The following is a 24,914-nucleotide window of genomic DNA, read 5'->3' as shown; positions in this document are numbered from 1 at the left end:
CCAATATAGACGTTGTGGGGTTTGAATAAATAGAGGGCTCAAACATCCTGACCAGATCAAGCTAATGACCATGTGGGGAAGATGTGGGTAAAATTGAGCGCGGCATAAGTTGTACCCCCTAGATAAGAAACTTATCTTAGTTTTTTATGTCAGCCAAACACTAATACTACAACAAATTTCTGCTGCTTCAGGAACTACAATAATTAGCAGAAGAGACTAAGAAGTTGCCTTTATACTGGACAAAGTCACTCAACGATTGTTGAAATTTCAATAAGAACAATATACACAATGGACATTCTAACCCATGTTAGAGATTATACCTTTGCAAAAGTATACTGTGCCAGGACCTTCTCCTCAAGTGAAGAGAAAGACATTACCAAATCTTGTATATCACTGTCCCCTTCATTTTTATCCCTGCAGAATTTGATACCAAACATAGCATGGTCAGCATAATCTCCCAGCAGGGAAGTCGTAAAACCTACAAGTTGAAGCAACCAAAATGGGAAGCACCACCCAGTGAGACAAGAGTGTGAATTAAGTCCAAAAACTGTTATTGGGACTGAAACTATTTTTAAGGCCCTAGAAATTCCAAATGTCTTCATTCATCTATATATGAAATTTTATTAAGAGTGTGAATTGAGTCCAAAAACTGTTATTGGGACTGAAACTATTTTTAAGGCCCTAGAAATTCCAAATGTCTTCATTCATCTATATATGAAATTTTATTTTTTATTTTTCATTTTTACCAATGCTGCACTGTTTTTATTTCTGCGTGCAACAATTGTCAATGATATGATCAGTAAGCTGTGGTGTGCACAATAAAGTCTAGAATGAGGGAAAAATTGGAAGTTGCATACTTACATGGACTCAGTTTGGGGGAAGATAGATATTAATGATATACACACCAACCATGGCAAATTGGCAAAACAATTCAGTTTCAGCAGGGTATGAAACAAAATAGAAGGACAAATACCATGGGTATGGAAATGTTTTGTCCAAACTACCAAAATTTTGTATCATTTCCATCGTTTCGATTGAAATAATACATATGAGGTATATAAATACCTCATTTCGAGCCTCTTTGGAAGCTTTCGCTCATTTCGCCACCTACAGCTTCAAAATCTTCCGAAATCAGCTCCAATCCCCTTTTTTTCCCAAAATCTTTTAATCCACTCCTGGAATCCAGTGAATCAAGGCTTCAAATGCAATTATGGAGCATCAAATTGAAGTTTGGGCATTCTTAAAGCATCTTTTGCTTAATTTTTTTCCCAAATTCCTTCCAATTTCTTATATTTTGTTGCTTGAGTTGAATGACTAACACTACAAATCATGATGCACATCCTAAGTGCATGAAGTCATGTGTTTTTTTTTGGATGTTCTTAAAACAATTTCCAAAAAATTAGGATCAAAATAGCTTGGTTGTTTTATGTCACACACCATAGGCTGATCTACAAGTTCATGTTAGTGGCTTGAATTTTCTGCCCAGAATTATTGTTTTCATTTCCTGATTTTAAACATGATTTAACGTTTTCAAAATTACAGAAACTAGGGATAAATAATCAGTTTTGGGTTGAAAAATCATGAATATTTATGAAAATATTGCTGTCATGTTTTTGAACTGAATAGGATGATTAATGATTTGTACCATATTTAACTAAATATAAAAAGCGTACGTTAGAGGAAAATCAGAAATGGATTCCTACTTCCTAGTTGTTCTAGAAGTGCGAATTGATGCATGCTCGAATGTTTTGGGGTAGAAAAATTAAAGCTAACTGCATTACCTTGGATGTAAATAATGTATGGTTATTTGCAATTTTTTCTGTACTGATTCAAAAGTATAGGACAAAATAAGCAACTTTATGTATGATTGTCATATTATATGTTTCATGCCTTGATGTATGTTCGAAAATTTTATGGTTCTTCTTTCCTAAAGCATTTTTCTAATTTTGTATTGGTTTGCTTGAATGTTGTGTGCTCTCAAGGCCTACATTATGTGTAGAATAGGTAATATGAATAAAAGAATATAGTAGACTACGCTATACACTAGCAACGTTCTGAAAACCAAACTACCACTTTGGGGTTCTTTTCCCACAACTAATGATACAAGCATGTGCATTTATGCTTTAAAGAGGCACTCCCCGAAGTTTCATGCCAAAATCCCAACATTTCAGCTAGATTTTGGCCATTTTCTGTACATTTCGGCAATATGCACCAAATTTTGCCTATATTTCAGTTTCAACAGGGGGCGAAATGAACCATAGCTGTCAAGGCGTCACCTAGGAGTCCAGGTGGCTTGGTCGCCTTGGACACGTAGGTCACCTAGGCGGGCACCTTGGATGCATTGGTCACCGTGTTGGTTTCGCCTTGCATCCAGGCTCCCCCTCCAACACCTTGGGTTGCCTAGACGCCATGACAACTATGAAATGAAGTTCCCAGCTGAAATCTTGAACCTCGACTCCAACAAAGATGAAGTCTTGGAGAGAACAAAAAGATGGAACAAGAAACATGACGCTAAACTAGCATTAGGGGTTTCTCAAGACAATTATGGGTTCTGTTTGAAAAACAAAGTCTTAGTAAAATGACAAAATTCAAAAAAGAATATTTAAATGGATTTGAGGAAGTTAGTAGCCAATTCATCCTTTCAAATGCAAATTTGTGATCAATAAGGCTTAGCCTTGTTGGTTTTATAGGCCTTTGGCTGGTATTTTTAAAAAGGGGCAATGGGAAGGGTGGAGCTGGATGTGGGTTGCCTACTTTTGGGGGGTGGTTGTTATGGGGCTGGTTAGGGAGGTTCTCTTGCTTTATTGGGGTGGAAGAGGAGGATGTTCCATCTTCTAAGGGCTCTCTCATGGTGTTGTGCACTTCATTATTTTATTTTCCATGTTTCTTCTTCTTTTTCCTATTTATATAACTTCGGTTTTTCTATCCAAGAGGAGGGGAAACAAGGCTAATAGTTGACATGCCATATATTTTTACTTAAAGAAGAAGAAGGACAAAAGAGATGATTACCTAGGCTGCAGCCAGATATATTTGTATTTGTTGTACAACTCATGTGAAAGCTCATCTTTGCAATATCCAATATTACTTAATACTATCAACAGCTTTTGATGAGGATCACAAACATTGCCAGGGTGAAGACTATGACCTTTCGCTTGAGGTTGAAAATATCCATTTTCTACATGTGATGTTTCTTGATTCAACTTATTCTGAGAGATTTCACCCCCAATACGTTCCAGATGAGCTGAAATATGTGAATATCACAAAACTTCATGTTTTAGTACTGGAAGAAGCACACAATTCAGGTCCAACCAAAAACAGATAGTGATCCATTATACCTGCAAAATCCACAAAACAGTTCAGAAATGCAAGCCTCACAGATTCTTGAATTTCTTGAAGTTGCAGAAACATGTTATCTGATTTCATATCCTCACTCCTTAGGCTGTGAATCATCCTGGCATGAATGAAGAAGAAGACCAATGAAACGGAGGGGAACTGTTACTTGAAAGAATATTAGAGTAATCCTTCAACAACAGCAGAAAAATACAGAATGATCCAAAAATTGCAGACTCTAGAAATCAATTCTTCTCCGATATTTCATTAAAGATGGAAACAAACCTCCACAGTCAAAACAAAAGTTTATACCAATAAAATGCAAGTAACATTATCTCTAAATCATGATGAATACAGACTAGAAGGTAAACAATGACACAATGTAGTTACCAATAAAAGGACCAAATACGGAAAATATTAAACCATAAAGCCAATAAGAAACTACACTATTAATGCAGTATTTTAGTATTTCACTGTATCAGAATTCAGCACCAACACAGTTACACCCCCCCCCCGGCGGAAAAAAAAAATGACAAGGCCTGGTCAAACAGCTCACTTGCTATTTCGGTGAAAAGTTTGTCAAAAAAAAAAAAATAGTCATCAGGGAACAGTCAACCAGGACATGGATCAATGGCCCTGTCCCTTTACAGTTGATGAATGAGCTTGGCTGTGAAAGACTGATTAAAAAATACAATTCAAAAGCGAACCCGTGTCCAACCGCCCAAAAGAGACATAAAAGTTCTGTTAATTGTTTACTTCAAGTGGCTTGACTTATTCCTTATATTTTGGATCACATTACTGAATTTGTTCCTTCTATTTTGAATCACACTACTGATTATTTTCAGTAACCCTGAAAGAAAATAAAGAAAAAACAAGACATATATATCTTTGAGAACTCCATGTGATGCAAGAGAAATTATGACATAAGAAAGGGGTACACTCCATTATAGGAATAAAATAATAAGAGGACATGCTCCTACGGATGTGTAATATGTAATCCTAGACCTCTGTCTTCTTTTTTTTCTTTCTGGTGGGGGGTAAAAGAAATGAAAGGGTTATGACTATCATATAATTCTGGACCTGACATATCTTTGCAGTTTGTACTCTGAGAAATACTAGTAAAGCCATCATGTAATTTCACAGTTATATATTAAAAAATAATAAAATAATAATAAATAAATAAATAAATAATCGGGATATAGATTACAGCCAAAGTTTACAATATAAACAACAGTTGGAAGGGACCATCTGTCATACACGGTACACCAAATCAATGTACAACTGGTTATGTAAACCCTAACCATTCCATTGCTTTCACTGTCTCTCCCGGAAAGGTTAAGAGAGAGAGAGAGAGGTGGAGATCATTTAGGTTCACTCAAGCCTTATTGTTATTTTCCCTCAAACCTTAGCAGATAAAGATGTTATATAGAAATACAGAAGAGCTTGACTTCATAAGAGTTATTTTACCAAGGAAATCATATTCCCATTCCAAACATGTAATTACCATGTCTGTTAGTGAAACAAATAAAGGATGTACATTTTTTTCTATTGTTCAGTTAAATATGCATCCAAAAGGTATAAAAACACAAGGAGAGCAAGGAAAAAGCACCACCAAAACAAAAATTATCAACAATACCATGACAAAACAATCATTCACCCCTCCATCACCCCCCACCTTCCCCAACCTTAAAAAACAACCAAGATAAAACCACTACACCCATCCCAAGATGGCAATCATGACACCAAGACCAGTAATAGGAAACTCCCTGCTTCCAAGACAACCCCAAGAGACCAAATCACGGAAAGTCCAGATATTCTACTAGATCTCCTATAATTGAGGTCCTTGCATTTCTTCCCTTTTGACATAAAAACGGATTCAATTCTGAATTAATATTTTCCAGAACACATTCTACAAAAGCTCCCATTCTTCACTGAATAGAGAAAATGGCCATTGGATAAGCACAAATCTCTTTGCCTTAAATAAGGCTTAATGGCTATTAAAGAGGCTTATGAAAAAGCCTAAATGCTTCTTGCTGCCTCAAAGAAGACTAATTCATGCAGTGTATATTACACTTCATTACCATGGATCAACCTCACATTCAATCTGCCCAGTTGCACATTTACACTAAGCTTCTGAAACCAGTTCATATCCTGACTTCGAATACCAGGCTTCCTCATCTAACCATAACAAGAGGGTTGGTTTCGCACAGATCCCAAATTAGAATATCAAGTCTGACCAAAGCAGACACCAGTAAACTTCGCTATTAATCAAACCATCAGATTTTTTGCCACTTGAATGATTGATCCCACATAAACTCTCTCTGGATTCCAAATTCTCTCCTGTCCAAGAGGTCATCTTGAAGTTCAAATGTTTGATTGCACAACAAACTGATACAGCGTAGGTCTTCAGACTAATCTCCATTCATCAAGCCAACCTGATATAAGGATAGAGGATCAGAGGATTTGACCAGATGCCACTCACTACGAAGAGCATACAACTGGAGCTTCCTTATAGCTCACACCACCAATGGAACCACTAATCAGTCCGACTGTGGTCTCTGTTCATCTCGTCCACATGATAATGGACCAGAATAAATGATATTATTGCAAGACAATGGCCACATTTTTTTTCCTTCAATGGCAATTCTTATAGAAAAGACCTCAAACCATCAAGCACAAGTGTTTAAGAATCACCGGACAACAACCCCAAACCAAGATATGAACTAATGAACATGATCAGCCCCCCAAGTTGGAAACTTACATCCCAGTTGATAAAGCCTCAACAACAGTCTCTTATGACTTCTAGCATTATTTTACCCCAGCATGGAGCACCACCCCATAACCACTAACCAGCACGTATTCACTCTTAAGGTCTTCTGATGACCCCCACGAGAGGGGCCCCAAAGTTCCAGCCCACCTATATATATATATATATATATTGAACTCAGACTAGGATGGAACAAACTTATGATTGAAGTAATAATGGAGAAATGCCTCCCTCTATGCGACACCTTACACCATGCATCTCATTTGGAAGGTATAAACCCAGAAGACATGCACAATTCTTGACCTGCACAGTCCTAAGAAGGAAATATCAATGCCTAAAGCTTTTTGCATTAAATTTCATCACAAGAAACTGTCATTGCTAACAGCAAACCCTCAAAAAACAAGAACTTTGATCGCTTAGGATTCAATAATTAATTTCTGTGAAACAAAATGACTATGATACTTACGAACTGATCTGATCCATTGCAGAGCTCATCATTGTGCGGAAAGATAGAGGCAATAAAGATATTGTGTATGGGGATTTGTTTCGTTCAAGAACGGACACGGGGATCCATAATTCATCTTTTGCTATTTCTTCAGTCATAGCCCGCATCCACGAGCAGAATCTGAGTATGTAGATCTTTGTGATCTCCACATGAAGTGTGCGTAAACTTGTAACTGTGATTATTAAAGAATAATGCATTTAGAATTGCAAAAACTGAGAAGGTATCTGCTAGCAAATACGAAGTGTTACTAAGTACCAACACTCGGAGGAGCTGACTCTTTTCCTTCAATAGTTTGGCATGCCTTTAATATCTCCTTTATGGCATCACTCATGTATGGACAAAGAATATTTGATTCTTCAAGATCACGAAAAGTGTTATGGACCTGCAGCAAGAGTATCAGGAGTAAGTTAATTTTATTTACTTCATCAGCACAGTTTATTCATTCATTTCATCAAAGGAAAAAGATTAGATTTTTTTGGGGTAAATCAATCTTCCAACCTGTAACTACAATCGATAAAGTGATAGTATAACATCATGCTGATGGATTACACAGCAAACAGAAAATACAAGCTTCTGCAGTTGATTGAAGGGAGAGAACTGATAAAGAAGGAGGGTTGGCAATCAGTCTAATGCAACAGGGTCCCAAAACCATGTTGTAGGTCACTATGGACCCACCAAAGAACAAATAATAAAGGATTAGTGGCAATTTCGTATATTCCAAGAACAGTTAGGGTCTCTTGGGCCAGAAACAAAGGCAGGGACATAAAGCTAATTAACTTAAAGGGGAAACGATGTTTCTGAAACTAAAAACGAGAGGAATAAAATATAAATGAATTGAGAGGGGTAGGGATTTGGTGCGAGTAATGATAATTCTGGCCTTATGAACAATAGAAGTTATTCATCTTCAACCTCACATCACAAGCAACAGGCCAGCAGTAACCCAAATCACTCTCGAACGAGAGCTCACTCATGTGAACTTTGTTCAGCCTGAAATTTAGGGCAAGGTTTCTAACCCTCAGCCCTCTTAATAGTAACTGTTAACAGCATGAATGGGGAGAATACTTGAATGACCTAACTGATCACACAAGCCCTTTATTTATAACGAACAAAGAAGAAGGAAAATTACAAGTATGCCCCCCCTTCAGCCGCCCCTCATTAAATAGGGTCAGTGGAAGGGGGAAAAGGCTAATGTGCCCTCTGGCACTTAACTACCTATTCTAACAGTAACCAATAGTAGATCCAAACAAAGGACCAGAAACAAGATAAAGTATGCTGAAACCAGAACGGGTGGAACAGAGTATCGCCCACCGGTGAAAAGGATAGCAATAATTTAACTAACAAGAAGAAGAACAAGGAATAAGTAGGAAGAATAAAGGGAGAGAGTTTAGAAGAAACCAGATCTTAGAATATAGGTCGAACAGAGGAAAGAAGAAGAACACAGCTACATATGTGGAGCACAAGAACTCAAATAAACTCATTCAAAATCAATATGAGAATCGATAGCTTATATTCATATATAAACTAAAACAAAAGTAATCCTAATCATATCCTGAAACCAAAAACTTGAAACTAACTTGATAAACATGTTGTCAATCCAAAAAGACGACACCATGTTGTACTGTTAGATGATCTTTTTCAGTCGTTACATGCTACCAAAATCAATGAAACTTCTAATATCCATCAAGACTCTGCCAATAAGATCCCTTCCATTTTAACCTAGTCATAATCAGCCATTCTTCTGTGCTTGTTCTAGCATTGACTTCAAAAAGGACAAACTACCAAGTGATGCACCTCACTAATGCTACAACATATTACCCTATAAGCGAAAGTTAAGACCAACTGCACATGACATCAACTCACACGTAAACACCATCACGTGACACCGAGGGGAGAAAGTGTCGGGGAACCCAATTGCACTTCCCAGGGATCAAACACTTGACCTCCCTGCTTTGATACCATGGTATAACTGTTGATGTATAGTTCGAGCTTTTAGGTCATTAGGTGAAACAATGGTGAACATGGTATCAAAACAGGGAGGTCGAATGTTTGACTCCCACAAAGTGCATCGGAAGAGTTTTCCCGACATTTCGTCTCCCTCTGTGTGCTGAACAAAGGAAATCCCACGGGAGCTCCACATGCAAGGACCATGGGATCTTGGTCTGCATGTGCAGGGAGTGTTGATGTATACATTTATGCTGCTCTTCCCTAACAGTTCAAGCTTTTAGGTGAAATGGTAAATAACTACGACCGCTTATACCAAAGCTCGATCTGTTTAGTAAGGCCAACAACAATGTATATCAACAGTTATGAAGACTTCCAGGGAATGCTTAATGAACCCATCCCACCTCCCCTTCTCTTTTGGAAGCAATTAAGTAATCAGTTACACAGAATGAAAACCAAGTTAAACTCCGAAACATTATATTCATAGAAAACTAGAAGCAAAGAAAAAGGGCCAACATAGGCAACTGGAGACAGTTAGAAATTTTCACAAAGTATTTGGACTAGAAACATTCCATAACAGAAGCCTAAATAGAACATCTAAGGCATAGCTGGTTTCCAAGCCAACTGCAACCAAGTAACTTGATGATAACCATGTTGAAGTAACTAAAGGGACTGTCACACTAATTAAATAGTCATCATCCCAGTAATATAATTCACAGAAGACTGCATAAGTACCTTGACTTCATAGGCTGACATTGTACTGTGTATCATTCCAGCAACTTCATCAAGAGAATGACTTGAATACTTCACATCACCTTTGTCACCAACCTTATTGATGGAAGCTTTGACATTCAATTCCGCAGAAGCTTGGGATGACTGTAGCAAGGATCACATATGGATTTCAGAATGGAATTCATCAACATGGAATCATGGATAGAAGCATAAGATTTCAAAATGCAGCTAAAACAAAAGGGTAAGATTTCAAAACAAAGGTCATATACTTCATAATAAATGGAGAAAGAACCAGATCTTGACTCATCCAACCAAACCGGGGGGAGGGGAGGGGAGGAGAAACAACCAATCTTAGCTCTTCTGCATAAGAAAAACATTACAAAAAAAAAAAAAAAGAATATGAAACTACACAATAAAGCAATAAAAAATGATGATTTATGCCCACTGTATCATTTGATAGCCATAAAGCATGCATCAAAAAAGTGTAACAGACTGACAGGTACATTTAACCAATCAAACCTTTGAGACCAAAGTTTATTCTTTATAATGGTGTTAGAAAAACCATAAGCCTTGTTTTGCAACCACGAGCATGGCTTAGTATGAAAACCAAATGTAAACAATGTCTAAGTGCATTACCAGATTCTCAACATGTTCCTTGACCTTTCTTAACAGTTGTTAATGTAGAGGGGCTAAAAGACCATGCATAGTTGGATCAACATGACCTATTTGCCGCTAAGGAAATAGAAAAGGCACATGCAACTAATAGTACCACTTGTGTAAATTTAGGGTGTAAGTACATGATACTGTATATCTAGCCAGCTAATTGTTAGATTATTCAGACAGTTTATGGTATGTCCTAGCAATAATTTAGCTTATTCTACAAAAATCTTCAGCACTTTGGTATTCATTACATCTCCAAGTTTCAGATTGACTGATTGATAGAAGATGCACATGCATACAACCATATACCCATACATTCATTCAAATATCCTTTAAGCAACTCCATGGCCAAATAACTGAGCACCCCAAAACATTTGCATGTATAGAGTAATTTCAAGGATGTTGAAAGGCTCCAATGAAAAATACAGTCAAGATACCTTCGCAAATTTCCCACTGAACACAGAAAGTGCCACTTTCCAGAAGGCAGGTATATGATGGATAAGCACCACAGTTAACCTGCGGATATACCTTCCTCTTAGAGCATCCACTTCTGAATCTACTGGCACAGGGGCATCCCCAAGGAGGGAACAGTCGACATCTGACTGATAATATTAGAAGAAAAAAGGAATTATATGCATTTTTGTAATAATTTTCTGGCAAGTTCTAACACATCCTATGGAAATAAATCCTTTGATAAAAATAAGATCCATCTTTATTAAGCACATACAGATTGGTTTGAATCTTGCTGGATCTGCCTCCACCTTTCGTCAGAGAGTGCTCTCTCACGGATCTCATTATGCAAAGCTTCCATCTTTTCTTCATGATCTATGGCACATCTTTCAAGCAACCCTCGAATCTTGTCATTCTACCAAAAAGCAAGCCATAAGAATTTGATGGCAGTGATACTAATGATGATTATGACAAGAAGAAGAAGATGCACCAAACTCACTAAGAATTTGATGGCAGTGATAATAAGGATGATTATGACCAGCAGAAGAAGATGCAATCTAACCTGAATATTTAGATAATGCCATACAGGGTCTGACGCAGGTTCCAGCTCCAACAACAGTCTCACAATGTTTTCAAGCTGGGAGAAGCAAAGAACATAAATTAGTTGTGTTGGAAGAGAAAGCATGATAAGCAGCTTCTTGTATATACAGGATTTCCACAGCAATAAACACGAAATGCTAAAGATCAAGTATATAATTAGTGGGTGGACTACAAAGAGAGAAGAAAATACTAAATCAAGCAGAATTCATGCTTCTCACAAAGATGACCTATTGAAGGAAATAATTACAACCCAATGTGTAATAATACAGCACAATATATAATCAAACGCAATTTGTTCTGACCAATTTCCCTGGTCATCATTTCATTCTTTGTCCAACAAAATATACCCCTAAACTAAGGTTTAAAGTATCGGACCATATCATATTGGCCGATACATGTTGGTATTGGTTGGTCGCAATACGATACAATTTTTTTTAAAGTGTAGTGAATCTTTCCATATCGATGAGTATCAGCCAATACGCACCGATATACCCTGATATGTACCGATACTTAACATAAGTATCTACAAAACCCATTTTACTTTCAAAACCGAGCATGTTCTTCTCGTTGGCGATACTTAAGTTTCCAAAATTTTAAGCACAACTGCACAATCGTTCTCCCTTTCATTTCTTGGACTTGGGACTTTGAATCATTCATAGAAAACAATTCAAAATCTACAATCAAAATGATGTTTAGAGGATTGAAGCATGAAAATCATCCATTGGAGCTAAACATAGAGCAAGAAAGGTAAGTTGAAATCTGAGTAGATTTAGGTAAAACAAACAAAAAGTCCAATATTGCATCACCCTTGAATTATTGGCACCAATTGTTCATAGATTTTGAAATTTCTCAGAAAGTCAAAAAGTGTTTAACCTAAAAAAATAATTTTGATTTTCTTGCAAAAAACAATTGATATTGAGTTGGGAAATTTATATTCATATATTGTACATCAGTATATGTAAGATACCTCATCTTTTATAACAATTTCAACTCAATGCACTTGTCTCGTTATATGTTGTTCTCCATTTTAGTGTTTATATGTGATGCATGTTGTATATTGCTGTATATATATTGCTCCAAAAGTGTATTTCCATGTGTATCTTGGCCATTTCCATGCGTATCTTGCATAACTCCAATAAAAGACATCTTTTAAAATCACCCCTTCGATATGATACCCGATATTGATGCTTTAATCCTTACCCTAGGTGCAGCAGGCTCAAATACATATGGTAGGATTATCATGATTAGCGTCCATAAATACATCACCTACACTAGGAAAGCTATATCCTACTGCTTGCCTCTTCTTTTTTCTGTTGTTGTTGGTAAACTATATCTTAGTGTGTAGAATGTCTTATATTGTAACAGTAACACAGAACATCAAACTTAGTTTCATGCTCCATGTCAAATGTTTATTCAAGTCCAGAAGCGCTAGACTGGTAATAAATGAGGACTCAATGAAGACACCGAAGAGTGAACATACATCTGCCAGGTCAATTTGTGGATCTTCCATGGACTTGTAAAGCATGCCTTTGAACTCAAGCATCAGTTTTTCCACCTCCTCAAGAACACGTTTTAGAATTCCCACCTGAAAGAAAATAATAAAATGAATAAATTGTACAATGAGAAAATTCCACATATGGAGATTGAGGGTTTTGCTTCCAAGCAACTACTTAACTGCAAATTATGCAAGGCCTAGTATAGTATGGATATCCACAATAAAACAACCAAATCTTTATGAACATAATATATTATTTTTTATATCAAAGAATGATGGGTCTTAAACGAAAGCTCTCAACTGCAAATAGATGTTTATGTAGAACTTGTTCTCATATTTAAATTTAAAAAAAAAAAAAAAAAAAAAAAAAAAAAAAAAAACAGTGCAGGAGGCTCCCACTACTGCAGGGCCTGGGATGGGCAAAAAAATCCAACATCCAAGACCCAAAAATGATGGTGCATGATATCAGTAATGATCAGCCTATCTTGAAGCTGTAGTCAACTAAAAGAATTGATTTCTTTGCTGCGTTAATCTCTTTTTCTGTCTGTCAGGGCCAGGGTTTTTTTCTTGGGCCTGAGGGTAATCTTGTGGTGTGATGTGCTGTGCTGATGTGATGGTGGTTGGCCTTCTAGGCTTGTTTGACCTTTCTTTGTCTCCCACCCCCTTTCTTCCGGTCATTTCAACATAAAATATAAGATAAAAAATAAAATAAAAAAGAAGAGAAAAGAAGAACAAAGCAACTCATATATACATGGGAAGGCAGAACAATCGACTTTGCTTTCCGGTATTCCCTTACTGCCAAGTCATATTCACCCTTGCTGATGCTCCCGCGTATTACGCTTGGCAAATTGAATAGTGTTCGGAATCTCTGGAGCATTCCTTGAACAGACCTGATCTTCTCGGCTTGAACCTACATTTATGCCAGTAAGAAGAATATGACGTGAGGCTCATATACCCAAATGGCACCAAACAAGTTCACCCTTTGCAAATTAGGCCAAGAGGATTGAGCCCACCTGTCTCTCAAAAAGAGGCTCAAAAGCACGATGCGCCAGTGAATTGACGTTTTGCATACAGTTAAACAAATGAGCAGTTCCTGCTCCTTCAGGATCTTCTTCTATTCGCTTCAATTTTGAATCAATATCTGCAAAAGAATTAAAACCTTCACCACAATATGAAATGAAAGGCATGCAATTGACAAACATCACTAATCCCAGAAATTGCACAAGGAGGCAGAACTGGCAGTACTCAAATGTAAAAAGAACAAAAACAATTGAGTGACAACCAAAGCAAGCTTAGCTAGTTTGGCATAAAACGAGGTCGACATCAACAATTCCAGGTCAGATGCAGTAGTAGCTACCATCAATTGTAGTCTTGCAAGAGACGAAACAGTCAAAATTTTCTTTAACTAATTGTTTTCTCTGCTGAGTACGTCCTATAAGATCACTTTTGAGTGTAAGAGCACCAGCCTCCAAGTCTGCTCCACTTGTGTCTTGATGTACTTGGGATAGAAATAGCTTTGCATCAAACTTCTCAGAGAAATACATCAATTTTTCTGCCAAAATTCAAAGATGGATTGACAGCAAACCATTACAGCCATGAAAAATGATTAATGATTCTCAGCATTAATGATAACCAAGGTGCCTCCAAACATAACCAATAGAATATTCCAGGATAATCAATGAGACAGTTTATGTAGAATACACTGTCAAAATGTTATGAACCAATGCACAACATCTCTAGAAGACATATTCTTGAGAAAGGAAGTCAAAAACAAAAGAAGCAATCCAGCAATATCAACAATAACAATACCTGTGAAAAAGAAGAGAATTCAGATTAACTACAGAATAACGCATTCATATAAATGGCGGATATATAATTTATTCACAATTAAGTATTCTACTTAAACTATTCTCTGTTAAAAAATTCCACCACTATACACTCCCAATAAATCCACAGACCACAGTAGTACCATTCCAAATTTCTGCGTGAAAAATCAATCTCATAAAGAAAGGAATCTACCTCCAAAAAATTCTATGGAATTTTAGGTGGTGATACTGCTATCAGTTGTCTATTAACCACCAAACTTTAGTTCAAAAGGTGCACAATGTAGTGCATGAGCAAACAACCTTCCCATACAATTACATCATAAGCTTAACAAAAATAAGTACAATTCTGAGCATCGTTTCCATATAAAATATTGGAGTTCATACCCAAGCTAATTTTTTTGACACATCCTTCAATTCCTTTCTCTCCATAGCTCAATTAATTTTTCAAGGATATACTATCTCACCCTATAATAGAGGGGCTCCTTCTACCTTTACAGATTCTGTAATTTCTTCCCTTTCTCTCCATTGCTCAATTAATTTTTCAAGCATATACTATCTCACCCTATAATAGAGGGGCTCCTTCTACCTTTACAGATTCTGTAATTTCTTCCCTTTCAAGTTACTCTGCAAATGGGAACATTTTCTGTGACTTCTTTCCATCATTAACAGGGACCTTTTTGTATGTGTGTGTGTGTGTGTTGAAGAGGGGAGGAGGAGTGAGGCTGTAATGGAAAGATGTCCTTCACTTACAATGGCATTGACAACTGCAAGTTGAACTGTCCAATTAAATACGTCCCAATATCTTTCAACACTGAATGGTAACAAATATGCATCCAGATTTTTCCAAAGAGGAAACCCCTACTCTATAGATTAAACCACAAACACCTCTTGCCATTGTATAGAGGGTCTTTGGAAGAAAGAACTAGATGTACTTCGAAGTATAAGTGCAGAAATATTGGTAACTTATGCATGTTGAATCCTTTCTGGTTATTGGACCTCCAGTTCAAAGGAGTGTGAAGATGTTAGCCAAGCTTATTTACGAAATCATGGGTGGTAGTACTACATTCTTAAGTTTCTCAAGTTTATAATTTTTTTTGGCAACAAAAGAAAGTACATTAGAAAATCAACAAAAAGAGAGATGCCAAAACAAAGGCCCAAACAACCTCAAGAGGAAAGCTCAAACACTTGAAATGAAGCTCCTAATCCCTTAAACCTCCAAGCAAATATTCAACCTAGAAAGAGTCAGAAACATCACCCCATTAAAAAAGTCCAAACCAGCATCTGAGGGCGTACACCATGTTCCTCTACACGACACATCAAACTTTTAACTTGAAACCTTTCTTCAACCAATCAGTGGTCAAGTGTCAACAGTTCCATAAAACCCTGACTGGGCTCCACTCAGCGCTAGTCATCAAATGGTTGTCACAAGGCGGTCCAGTTCCCTGGAGGATACACATCTATAATTAGGACTAATAGGCAACCAAGGGGATATTGCATTTTCTGGGAGGCCAAGATCAGTAAATTCCCTAGCAGACACTCTAGTCAGGGATTGAAAGAATAGGGAAATTTTGTATATAGGAATATAAGACCAAATCCAATTATATGATTTGAGAGATTATGGTTTACTTTTTGTTTGTCTTTCTCTTTTGTGCATGGACCCTAACTTTGGGGGAAGTTATGATAAATTTGGATATATGACCACGGATAGAGCATATTGGAGGGCAAGGATCCATGTAGCTGACCCCATTTAGCTGAGTTTCTCCCAAGTCCCAACTTGCCGGGCTGTGCCTCTTTCCTCTTACAGTCTTACTTCCATCTCTCTGTCGTTTCTTTTTAGCATTTCCTATTTTCTTACTTTCTTCATCTCCCCTTTTCTGTTTGGACCTCTGTTTTCTCTACTTCGTTTTCAGGGATCCTTGTAGAAAGAACCAGATCTTTTTGTTTGTACATATTTGAAACAAATCTTTTCTCATCTTCACAGCACAACAAAATTCTGTTATCCAATCCCAACAAAAACTTGGCCCTCACACACACACACACACAGAGACAGTATATCCCTAAAGCATCAGCAATCAGGAGTTAATAAAAATAAATACATCACGGTAACCAAGGATGGGGAGAAAAGTGAAGTCTATCAGAATACTCTCCCATAAAACAGAAGGAAAAAAAGTATATATATATATATGAAAAAAAAAGGGTCTCAAAAGAGGACAATAAATAAATGAATATACGTAAAAACAAGTTGAAAGAAAATGTGCATAAAAAAAAATCAAATGCAATTAAAAACAGTACCACGAGTGCTAGTATCTAAATAATCCTTATCAAGTGTGGCTGGGGAAATTTCTGAAGTCTCAGTGACCAACCTCAATGACTTGTTATTTATGACCCTGCCAGTAAGAGAAAGTCAAGTAAACAATAAATAAACAAATGTTAAGGTGAAAACTATGCCACTTAAGCTTCCAGAGGAGACAAATCTCTTTGCAAAACTGAAGATGTACAGCCATACAAACAATTTCAAAGTTTCAGTAACTCAGATTAGAGGTATTCTGAATGATATTTTTCCACTCATATTGCATAAAAAAGGAAAACAAAAGGAATAAATGGACACACAAAACAAGGATATGTATCCAGCTAACCAAACCGGCTTGATGTTGCAGAGCCATATATTGATGAATTAAATGAGAAAATATTAAATAAAATAACTAAGTAGCCTCAGAAGTATGATAAACGTGAAACTGCAAATGAATAACATAATGCAATTTCATTTCCTTGACTACTACTTGTATAACTTGACTATTTTGCACCCTGTGGTCTCTTTTATTCTCAATTTTCTTTTCCCCTCTCTTTGCATTAAGGGGAGAGGGAAGGCAACTGTAGGAGTCGGTAGGAAGGGGGTTGGTCAGAAATGGGCTCCCCAATAACCCCACCCTCAAAAAAAAAAAAGGAGGTATACCAAGGTGAGCATCCTTCTTTTCTTTTTATTTTTCCCCACTTTGTCTTCAAAAAGATGCCAAGGGAAGCTGATGTAGATCGAAGAAGGAAGGAGAGAAGAAAGGACAGAAAGGCCAGCACATCGAGCAGCCCAATTTTGGACAGTTGAGGTTGAACTTAATCCACTCAATGGCCCAAGGTTAGGCCCATTATTTAGTCCTTTACTTAGTCCTTGCATGGAGGATATTCTAAAAGATTTGGAGGAGATTTGCATGGAGAGGATCAGCTTGGAATATTCCAGAAGATATTCTTGCTACTAATTGGAATCATGGGATTTATTTTGTGGCTTCTTATATTGTATTTTCTTCCTTGTTAAGTTGCCTTTGTCTAAGCATACTAATTGCTATTTCTTGTAAGCATCTAGATACTTTCAAGTTTCTATTTCGTTAACTCTTCCTTAGTTATGAAGAGTTTCTAACTGTTGCTACATTATTATAAATAAAGAGGGCTACCACACGCTAGCCAAGATTTTCTGCCAATAAAAACTTTGCTTGTGCGATTGTTAAGACTTATGACTGCAAGAGACAGATTTTACTGTGAGAAGCAGTAAACCTGGTGGGACTCCAGGCTGGAGATTGGTGAGAGCCCTTTCTCTGCAGTTGTTGAGAAGGCAACATATCCTTTTACCTTTCTTCTTTCTTCTACTTTAATTGTTAAATAATCTCCAAGGTCAAACCAGTCGGCTGGTAAGGGTACTGTCTTCCTTCCACAGTTTCTTCAAATCTGATGTTCAAATCAGTCAAAGACATAAGCCTGTTACTGCAATCAATACCCAACTTAGTTACTTAGAATGAGTTTCTATTTCTGTACACCAGTGTTTCTTCTAATCTCCTAACACCGTGTCTGCATGTTTCTAATTTCAGTTATTAAATCAGAATATTACTAAGTTGATGGACTATCTAACTTCTGGAATTAGGTACTATTATATATTTACATTTTAGTTTCTAATTCTATTAAAAGTACTTCTATTTGTGACTGCCTATAACGCCAGATCCAACCATTGGATTGGACTCATATTTTGAATGATTATTCCTCTGATCTATAATGTCCTCCGACTTGGATTACAGCCCTATCAGATTGCCTTATTTTTTAGTTTCTTAAAATCTCCCAATCCTGGTTTAATCTCAGCACCGTGATCCCAGTTTAATTTGAGAATCCCAACCTAAATTATTAGGCATTGTAAGATTTCCATTAGAAGCATTCTTACAGACAAAGAAAATGCAACTTCATAGCATTGTCACATCTGTCCAGAGCATAGTTAGCAAATTCGGATTCGGGAATTATTCGGACGGAGAATTATTCGGAATAATTCGGACGATTAATTTAAGGATTCGGTCAAAAAAGCGGTCAAAAAATCTTATTGGGGTTTTTTTTATTTTTTAAATTGTTTTTTTTATTTTTTTATTTTTTATTTTTGGTTTTTTTTTTAAAATAATGTTTAAATGGACCGAATAATTCGGTTTAATTCGGATTCGGTCCGAATTATTCGCGATTTATATTCATTTTGGAAAAAGTCGCGAATTTTAAAGAATTTTATTTTTAATTCGGATTCGGTCCGAATTTTTGATAAAATTCTTTAAAATTCGGTTCGGCCGAATAATTCGCGAATTATTCGGCCGAATTGATAACTATGGTCCAGAGAACACCACCCAGATTTGTGACCGGGAATCATAAAAGTCTAACCCATAGACCAACCATCAGATGTCCCCACAGATCCTTTGGACGTGCTTGTTGAGATAACCCAGAAACTAGCAAAAGGAAAAACAAATCATCCTATTAATCCTATCTTCCTAAAAGGATGATTCTACCAAGATCAGATGATGCTTCATGTTTCGAAAGGAAAAAATCAAAGCACGCATAAGAAAAATATGATGTGAAGAAGTTTTACAATGGTGAGAAATGTTAGTCAAAAATATTTCAGTTTCGAGAAGCCTCAAAACAAAACAGGTGTCGACTCTACAGGCATACCAGATTTCAACCGAAATTTAGGCATTTCGACTCATTTCGGAAGAATTTCAACACATTTTAGCATAACTTCGCCCCCTTCATCTTAGAACTCTAGAACTACTAGAAAACTCAATTTTTTAGCCAAGTCCTTCATTTTACTACTGAATCAAGACTTCGTGGTCAAATGTGGAGCATCCACATCAACATTTGGATTGATTTGAAGCATCCTTTAGCAAAATTTCCTCAAATTTTAAAATCTTCACCTAAAGGTCTGTTGTGATGGACTTTGAGAGATTCTTCAAGGAGAAGATGACATGGCTGCCATATGTGTTCTAAAGCCAAAGTACCACTTTGGGAATTCTTTTTTCCAATCTAAGACTTCAAACATATGTAAACATGCTTAAATAAGTTTTTCTTGATGTACTATTAAATGGTTTTTCTTCATTCTTAATATATATTTCAATTGCTATTATTGAATGTTGTGTTTTTTAGTACTAAATTATGTATAAAATAATTTTTTTTGGTGAAATGTGTAAAATAGGATATATATAAGAGGAAGGATACCAAAACATACAACGTACAGTAACAACTAAGGGTCCGAAACGAAGCTAGCATGTTGGGTGTATTTTTTTACAATATAAAGGTTCAAATATGTTTAAAAGTGCTTAATTAGGGTTTCCCTAAAGTTTCGAGCCAAAATATGACCATTTGACTGATGAAATAGCCAGCCGAAATATACCATATTGCGGCCAATTTTTGACAGAAATTCAAAATATGTCGGTTAACCCCATGTCAAAACTGGAATCTCGAACTATGGTTTTAACCTCCCTCATACAATGACACATCCATTCAAGTGTAGCACCCTTAAGAATCATACACAACATAATCATTTAGGTGAATGTCCATATTGCTGAAAATTGGAAGCACTGCTCTAAAGTAAGTACATGGTTCTGGTCAAAGTCTACCAACTACACTCATCCACACCAAGAGAAATACCAGACTGCCCAAACTCCAATTTTTGGGAGACTTCAGAGAGAGAGAGAGAGAGTACAACAATAATGATGTGATTGCAACCACAAAGAGTAACACAGACTAAAACCCCACCCCTCATTGCTTCAGAAGAGGGGAAAAGACGCAAATTACCTCCATGAGTCCTCCCCATCTGATGTTAACTAGCCCATTACCATGGCAAATCTCCTCAAAAGGAAAATACAATGACCAGAATACCAGGGGGATAGCAAACCTAAGCCAAGTAAAAGTGCTCTGACTTCAACTCCAATCACATGTCTCTCTCTATGCTAGGACCTGAACAAAACTTGGATGATCAATCCCAAACGATCTCTTAAATGACCTGCCTCCAGTTCCCAACAAACAACAATCAAAGAACTCTCATTCTCTGGATGCTTCTATCTTCCTGTCCCTTTCATGATCTTCTTGTTTCAAAATTACCTCAAAAAAATTCAAGGCAGGTTCAAAACTTTGAATTACTTCAAACCTGGTCCAATTAATGGATGGACGCCATAAGTAAAAAAAGGAATCCAGCAAGCGTCCATTATAAGTTCTTCCCCACTACATAACATTTTAAAGAAATAGAAAAGTAAAGAAAAGAAACCAGTGCAAGCTTCTGACACTAAGAATAATGTCATTCTAAAAAAGAAGCAAATAGCTCCAGCCAAGCCAAATGAAGGAAGAAAAGACCAGCCCAGACTCCTACAGCTCCAAGAAGAACTTAAAGTTCTGTTGTTCACAGCATCCAGTTTGAATTCTTGCAAAACTGCCACATCCTCCACCCATTTCCTGATCATCATGTATTTCACCATGACTTCTTTCACTAAAACCCCATAGCCTATACCCCTCACATTTCATGATCTAAGCTTCATTATTTGTTTCACGTTTCTACCAAGTACCACCTCTCCAATTACCATTACTACTGATCAAAAAGCTACCAGTCCTTTGTCAATTATCATATACTTTTGTCTGTTCCCAAATCCTCACCACTCCGGAAATCTGATAGAGTTGATTATTACTAGCCTTTTCCTAAAAAGAACAATCTTCTATTACTTCTTGTTCCATCACTCGAAATGAGAGACCCAGACACTAAGCTTATCAATATAAAAGATGTTTCATCTTCTTTGAAGTAAATGGCACAATAACCAATTACTCGGAAACCTGTTACAAAACAGAGAGGCTCGCCACAAGAGGACTTTTAAGAACCTAATCCAACACTCCTCATCCACATCAAATCAAATCCAATCCAAGCACTAAACGAAGGAAGGACACACCTAATAGCTTTCCAGAGGAGTTAAAAAAAAAAAAAAAAAAAAACACTTTTTTAGCAGATAAAGTGTCCCAGCCATCCTTTTGAATCTGATAACAAAGTGCCAAATCAACAGTCAATGGGAGACTTCCAAAATCATTGCACCAGAAATGAGGAAATTCTTACGATTGATATTACCAAATGCCAACACCCTCTTTCCACCTGTAGTACAGCCAGAGCCCCCGATTAATGATTACTTTCACTCTACATGTTCCTGCCAAAAAATTTCCACTACTCCCTCAATGACTTCCTTGACATACTCAGCCATCCCAATTACTTATTAGCTAGACTTGCAGATACTGGACAATTCCTTTTGGACTAGTGCAAGTATCATTCCTCGGCAAATCAAAGTCCATGACTTGTATACAAAGAAGATGATTTCTCCTGCTTTTGTCTGAAGAAATTGCTGACGTGGAAAGAACATCTTTCGGTATTCGGTTGTGGATATTCATTCCTAGTCTCTTCTGCTGTTTTTATTGTTGATACTCTTTTCATTTTCAAGTTTTCATGCAGTTGTCTAATGTCTTTCTGTGTTCATCAACAACTTTACCCATCCTCTGATTGTAATGTAATGCTTTGCAAAATTATCAAAGACTATTCTTCTTCGCTAATCAGAGACCAAATAGGGGGAGACTGGCAGCTTGATTACAGTCAACTTCATCAATATGAACCTCTCTCCAACTAGAAGTAGTTTGTTCTCCATTGTTCCAAGCAATTCAATAATGTCTTAACTCTACCAGCTGCCAAAAAATTGTAATATTGGATCTGTTCCAAGCAAAGCCCAAGGTGCCTTAAGGGCCATGGATATATTAAGGAGCCCAATATAGATGAAAGGGTCTAAGATCTTCATCTTAAAGACTCACTCCTGCTACCTAAAACATTCAATATTTAACTTAAGATCAATAATTCATAAGGAACAACTTATGCCTGAGCTTCATGACAAAATGCTTCATGGCCTCACAAAATAGACTTGTGTTGTTAGCGAACAGAACATAGCCAATCCTAACCCTTTTGAACACAACTAATGTGCCACCTCTATTTAGAAAGCTTCTAAGAATATGACTCATTATACCAAAAAGAAAAGGAGACAACTCTTCAAAATACATTTTTCAGAAAAAAAAAAAAGGAAAGAATGGAGACAACATATCTCCTTGGTAAATGGCCCCTAATGTAGAAAAGAAGATCAAGGGATCATTTGCTAAATATTCAACATATAGAAGTGTTACACCCTTTGATCTCCTCCACTGACCTCCAAATCCCTTTCATCCTGAGCATAACTTAGAAAAAACAAAATGACAACTTTGTTTCCTCCATTAAGACCCAAATTATAGTTTAATTATCATTACAAAAGAAAAATATTCCCACGTTAGTTCATATTGAAAGGTAACAGATATTCTGGATTTCAAAATACAAGCACAAAGTTGCAACAAGTCACAACTACCAAATCATACACAGGTTTCTGATCAAATATTTAACATTTATGAGGTACATCGCTAATGTGAAATTAGAACTTCATATGCTCAACAAACTATGTCAAATGATTAATGAAAATTAATTTTAAACAGTTTACCGTAAAAAGATAATTAATTTTAAACAAATTAGTAACTGCTGAGTATAGGTATTGTAGACAAACACCATGTCGCCTGAAGTGCAGACCCTTAATATCCAGGGAGTTGAGCCTTTAATGGAAACAAAACACCGCCAAATAATTATAAAACTAGCAACAAAAATAATCATAAGAATTATAATAATTTCTCACCCCCATGAGCATGCAGGAAACTGATTGCTCTCCAACATGCTTATCATTTATCAATGAGTTTGTAACAGACAATCAAAAACTCAAAATTTTTAAGCCTTTCACAAAAGTCAAGCTGATCAGAAGGAGCATAATTTAAAAGTTCAAGCTAGTTAAACGATTCAATTGGCTTGGTTGCATATGAGATACTGAATTAAGAAGCATGCAACGTAAGACTAGAATTGGCAAGAGGAGTATACCCCAGCCCCAGTGGATCCACACATTCCATTCCTCGAGGGAAGGAATGTATATTGTTAAGCCCTTTTTGACCCAATGTTGAACCCTTCCGTTCCAAGGTTTGAGGTACAGAAATTATCCTTGTTTCCCGCATTTCACGAACCCTACGAACAAGCTGTCGAAATAGATCAGTGAATCAACAATCAATTTTAAATAGTTATGAAAAGAACAATTGGAAAAGGGACAGGTGGAAGATTATGTATGGGTGGTTGTAAAACTAGATAAAACATCCTTAGAAAGCAGACATCCTTCTATTGGCTCAAACTCACACTCACACTATATGCCCCTCCCCCTGCTCGACTGCTCTCTATCTCTCACTTATAAATAAGCATCTTTCTATTGTGTATCACCGATTGAGGCAGCCTTGACAATAGTCAATTCTAGAATTTAGCAAAAGATTATTAACCCCAAGGGGGTAGCCGAGTTGGCAAGGGACCTTCACCTCAGGAAGCGTGTGGTTCTGAGTTCGACTCCTCTTCCCTTCTCGGGGCCACTCACACGGGGGTGTTTAGTGCTCCTCACTGCTTTCAGTGAAAGTTGAATGGTTCTCATTCAACCCCAGTATATGACCCAGACAATGCAGTTGTGGGGTCAGTATGGGCCCGTAGGACTAGTTAGGCCGAAGGCTTGGATACCCGTCGTTGGCAAAAAAAAAAAAAAAAGATTACACCTACACTCTAAATCAAATACTGTGAATGTAATTCATAGATATTCACAATATTATTGCTAAGGTAACTGAGTTCATGAAATAAGGTGCTGCAAGGAAAGAAGTGAAAAAGAAAGCAGCTCAACCCCAACGTCTGTTTGAACTGATTTCCTGATGATGCAAGAAGGTGGAAAGTTCACAAACAGAGACCATTAGAAATAAGACCAACAAAATCTATCACACACATAGTTGTCAAGGCACCAGGGCAAACCATGGCAGTTGCCATACGCCAAGGTGCCCAGGCAACTCCTAAGCGAGGCCAAGGCAAGCACCACATTTAAAGAAAATATCCCCCATTTCAAGTGCCAAGTGTTGATTCTAGTTCCAATTATGTTTTCTTAGTCTTTTTTCTTTTGGGTCCTCTTTCCCCCTTTCTTCTTCTTCTTCTTCCTCCTCTTTCCAGTTCCCATTCCCGTTCCCCCCACCCCCCCTTTCCTGCCTTAGTTTCTCCAACATTGGACTAAAACTGGGTCTCGGCACCTAAACAAATAAGGAGCCCAGTTGCCTTGGAGTCTTGGACACGTCTGGGTACTTTGTCACACCTTGATGACAATGATCACAAGTTAATCCAATCTGTAAAGATCCTTTTCCCCTCAGGCCCCTACCCCCCCCCCC

General features: G+C 37.0%; 1 protein-coding gene across 7 annotated transcripts in view; it reads right to left on the bottom strand.

Moving 5' to 3' along the window:
- LOC122072640 (exocyst complex component SEC5B-like) overlaps positions 1–24,914 on the bottom strand; it is a 27,107-nt gene continuing 2,193 nt past the window's right edge. The window contains exons 2-18 of one of the 7 annotated variants that reach the window (XM_042637013.1): positions 23,557–23,697; positions 16,599–16,693; positions 13,838–14,032; positions 13,494–13,621; positions 13,232–13,390; positions 12,466–12,570; positions 10,948–11,022; positions 10,663–10,800; positions 10,374–10,543; positions 9,545–9,593; positions 9,279–9,419; positions 6,858–6,984; positions 6,564–6,774; positions 3,336–3,451; positions 3,010–3,241; positions 321–414; positions 1–118 (exon numbers count right to left, since the gene is read on the bottom strand). In XM_042637013.1, coding sequence (XP_042492947.1) covers positions 62–118; positions 321–414; positions 3,010–3,241; positions 3,336–3,451; positions 6,564–6,774; positions 6,858–6,984; positions 9,279–9,419; positions 9,545–9,593; positions 10,374–10,543; positions 10,663–10,800; positions 10,948–11,022; positions 12,466–12,570; positions 13,232–13,390; positions 13,494–13,621; positions 13,838–14,032; positions 16,599–16,693; positions 23,557–23,697 — 2,233 coding nt within the window. In that variant the 3' untranslated portion in view covers positions 1–61. Of the gene's footprint in view, positions 119–315; positions 415–1,061; positions 1,176–3,009; positions 3,242–3,335; positions 3,452–6,563; positions 6,775–6,857; positions 6,985–9,278; positions 9,420–9,544; positions 9,594–10,372; positions 10,544–10,662; positions 10,801–10,947; positions 11,023–12,465; positions 12,571–13,231; positions 13,391–13,493; positions 13,622–13,837; positions 14,033–16,598; positions 16,694–23,556; positions 23,709–24,914 lie in introns of those variants that run through there. The other 6 variants (XM_042637007.1, XM_042637008.1, XM_042637009.1 and 3 more) reach the window with 6 other exon arrangements.

The sequence above is a fragment of the Macadamia integrifolia genome, chromosome 3 (assembly GCF_013358625.1).
Source record: "Macadamia integrifolia cultivar HAES 741 chromosome 3, SCU_Mint_v3, whole genome shotgun sequence".
Taxonomy (NCBI): Eukaryota; Viridiplantae; Streptophyta; class Magnoliopsida; order Proteales; family Proteaceae; genus Macadamia; species Macadamia integrifolia.
This window is presented reverse-complemented; position numbering and strand designations above follow the sequence as displayed.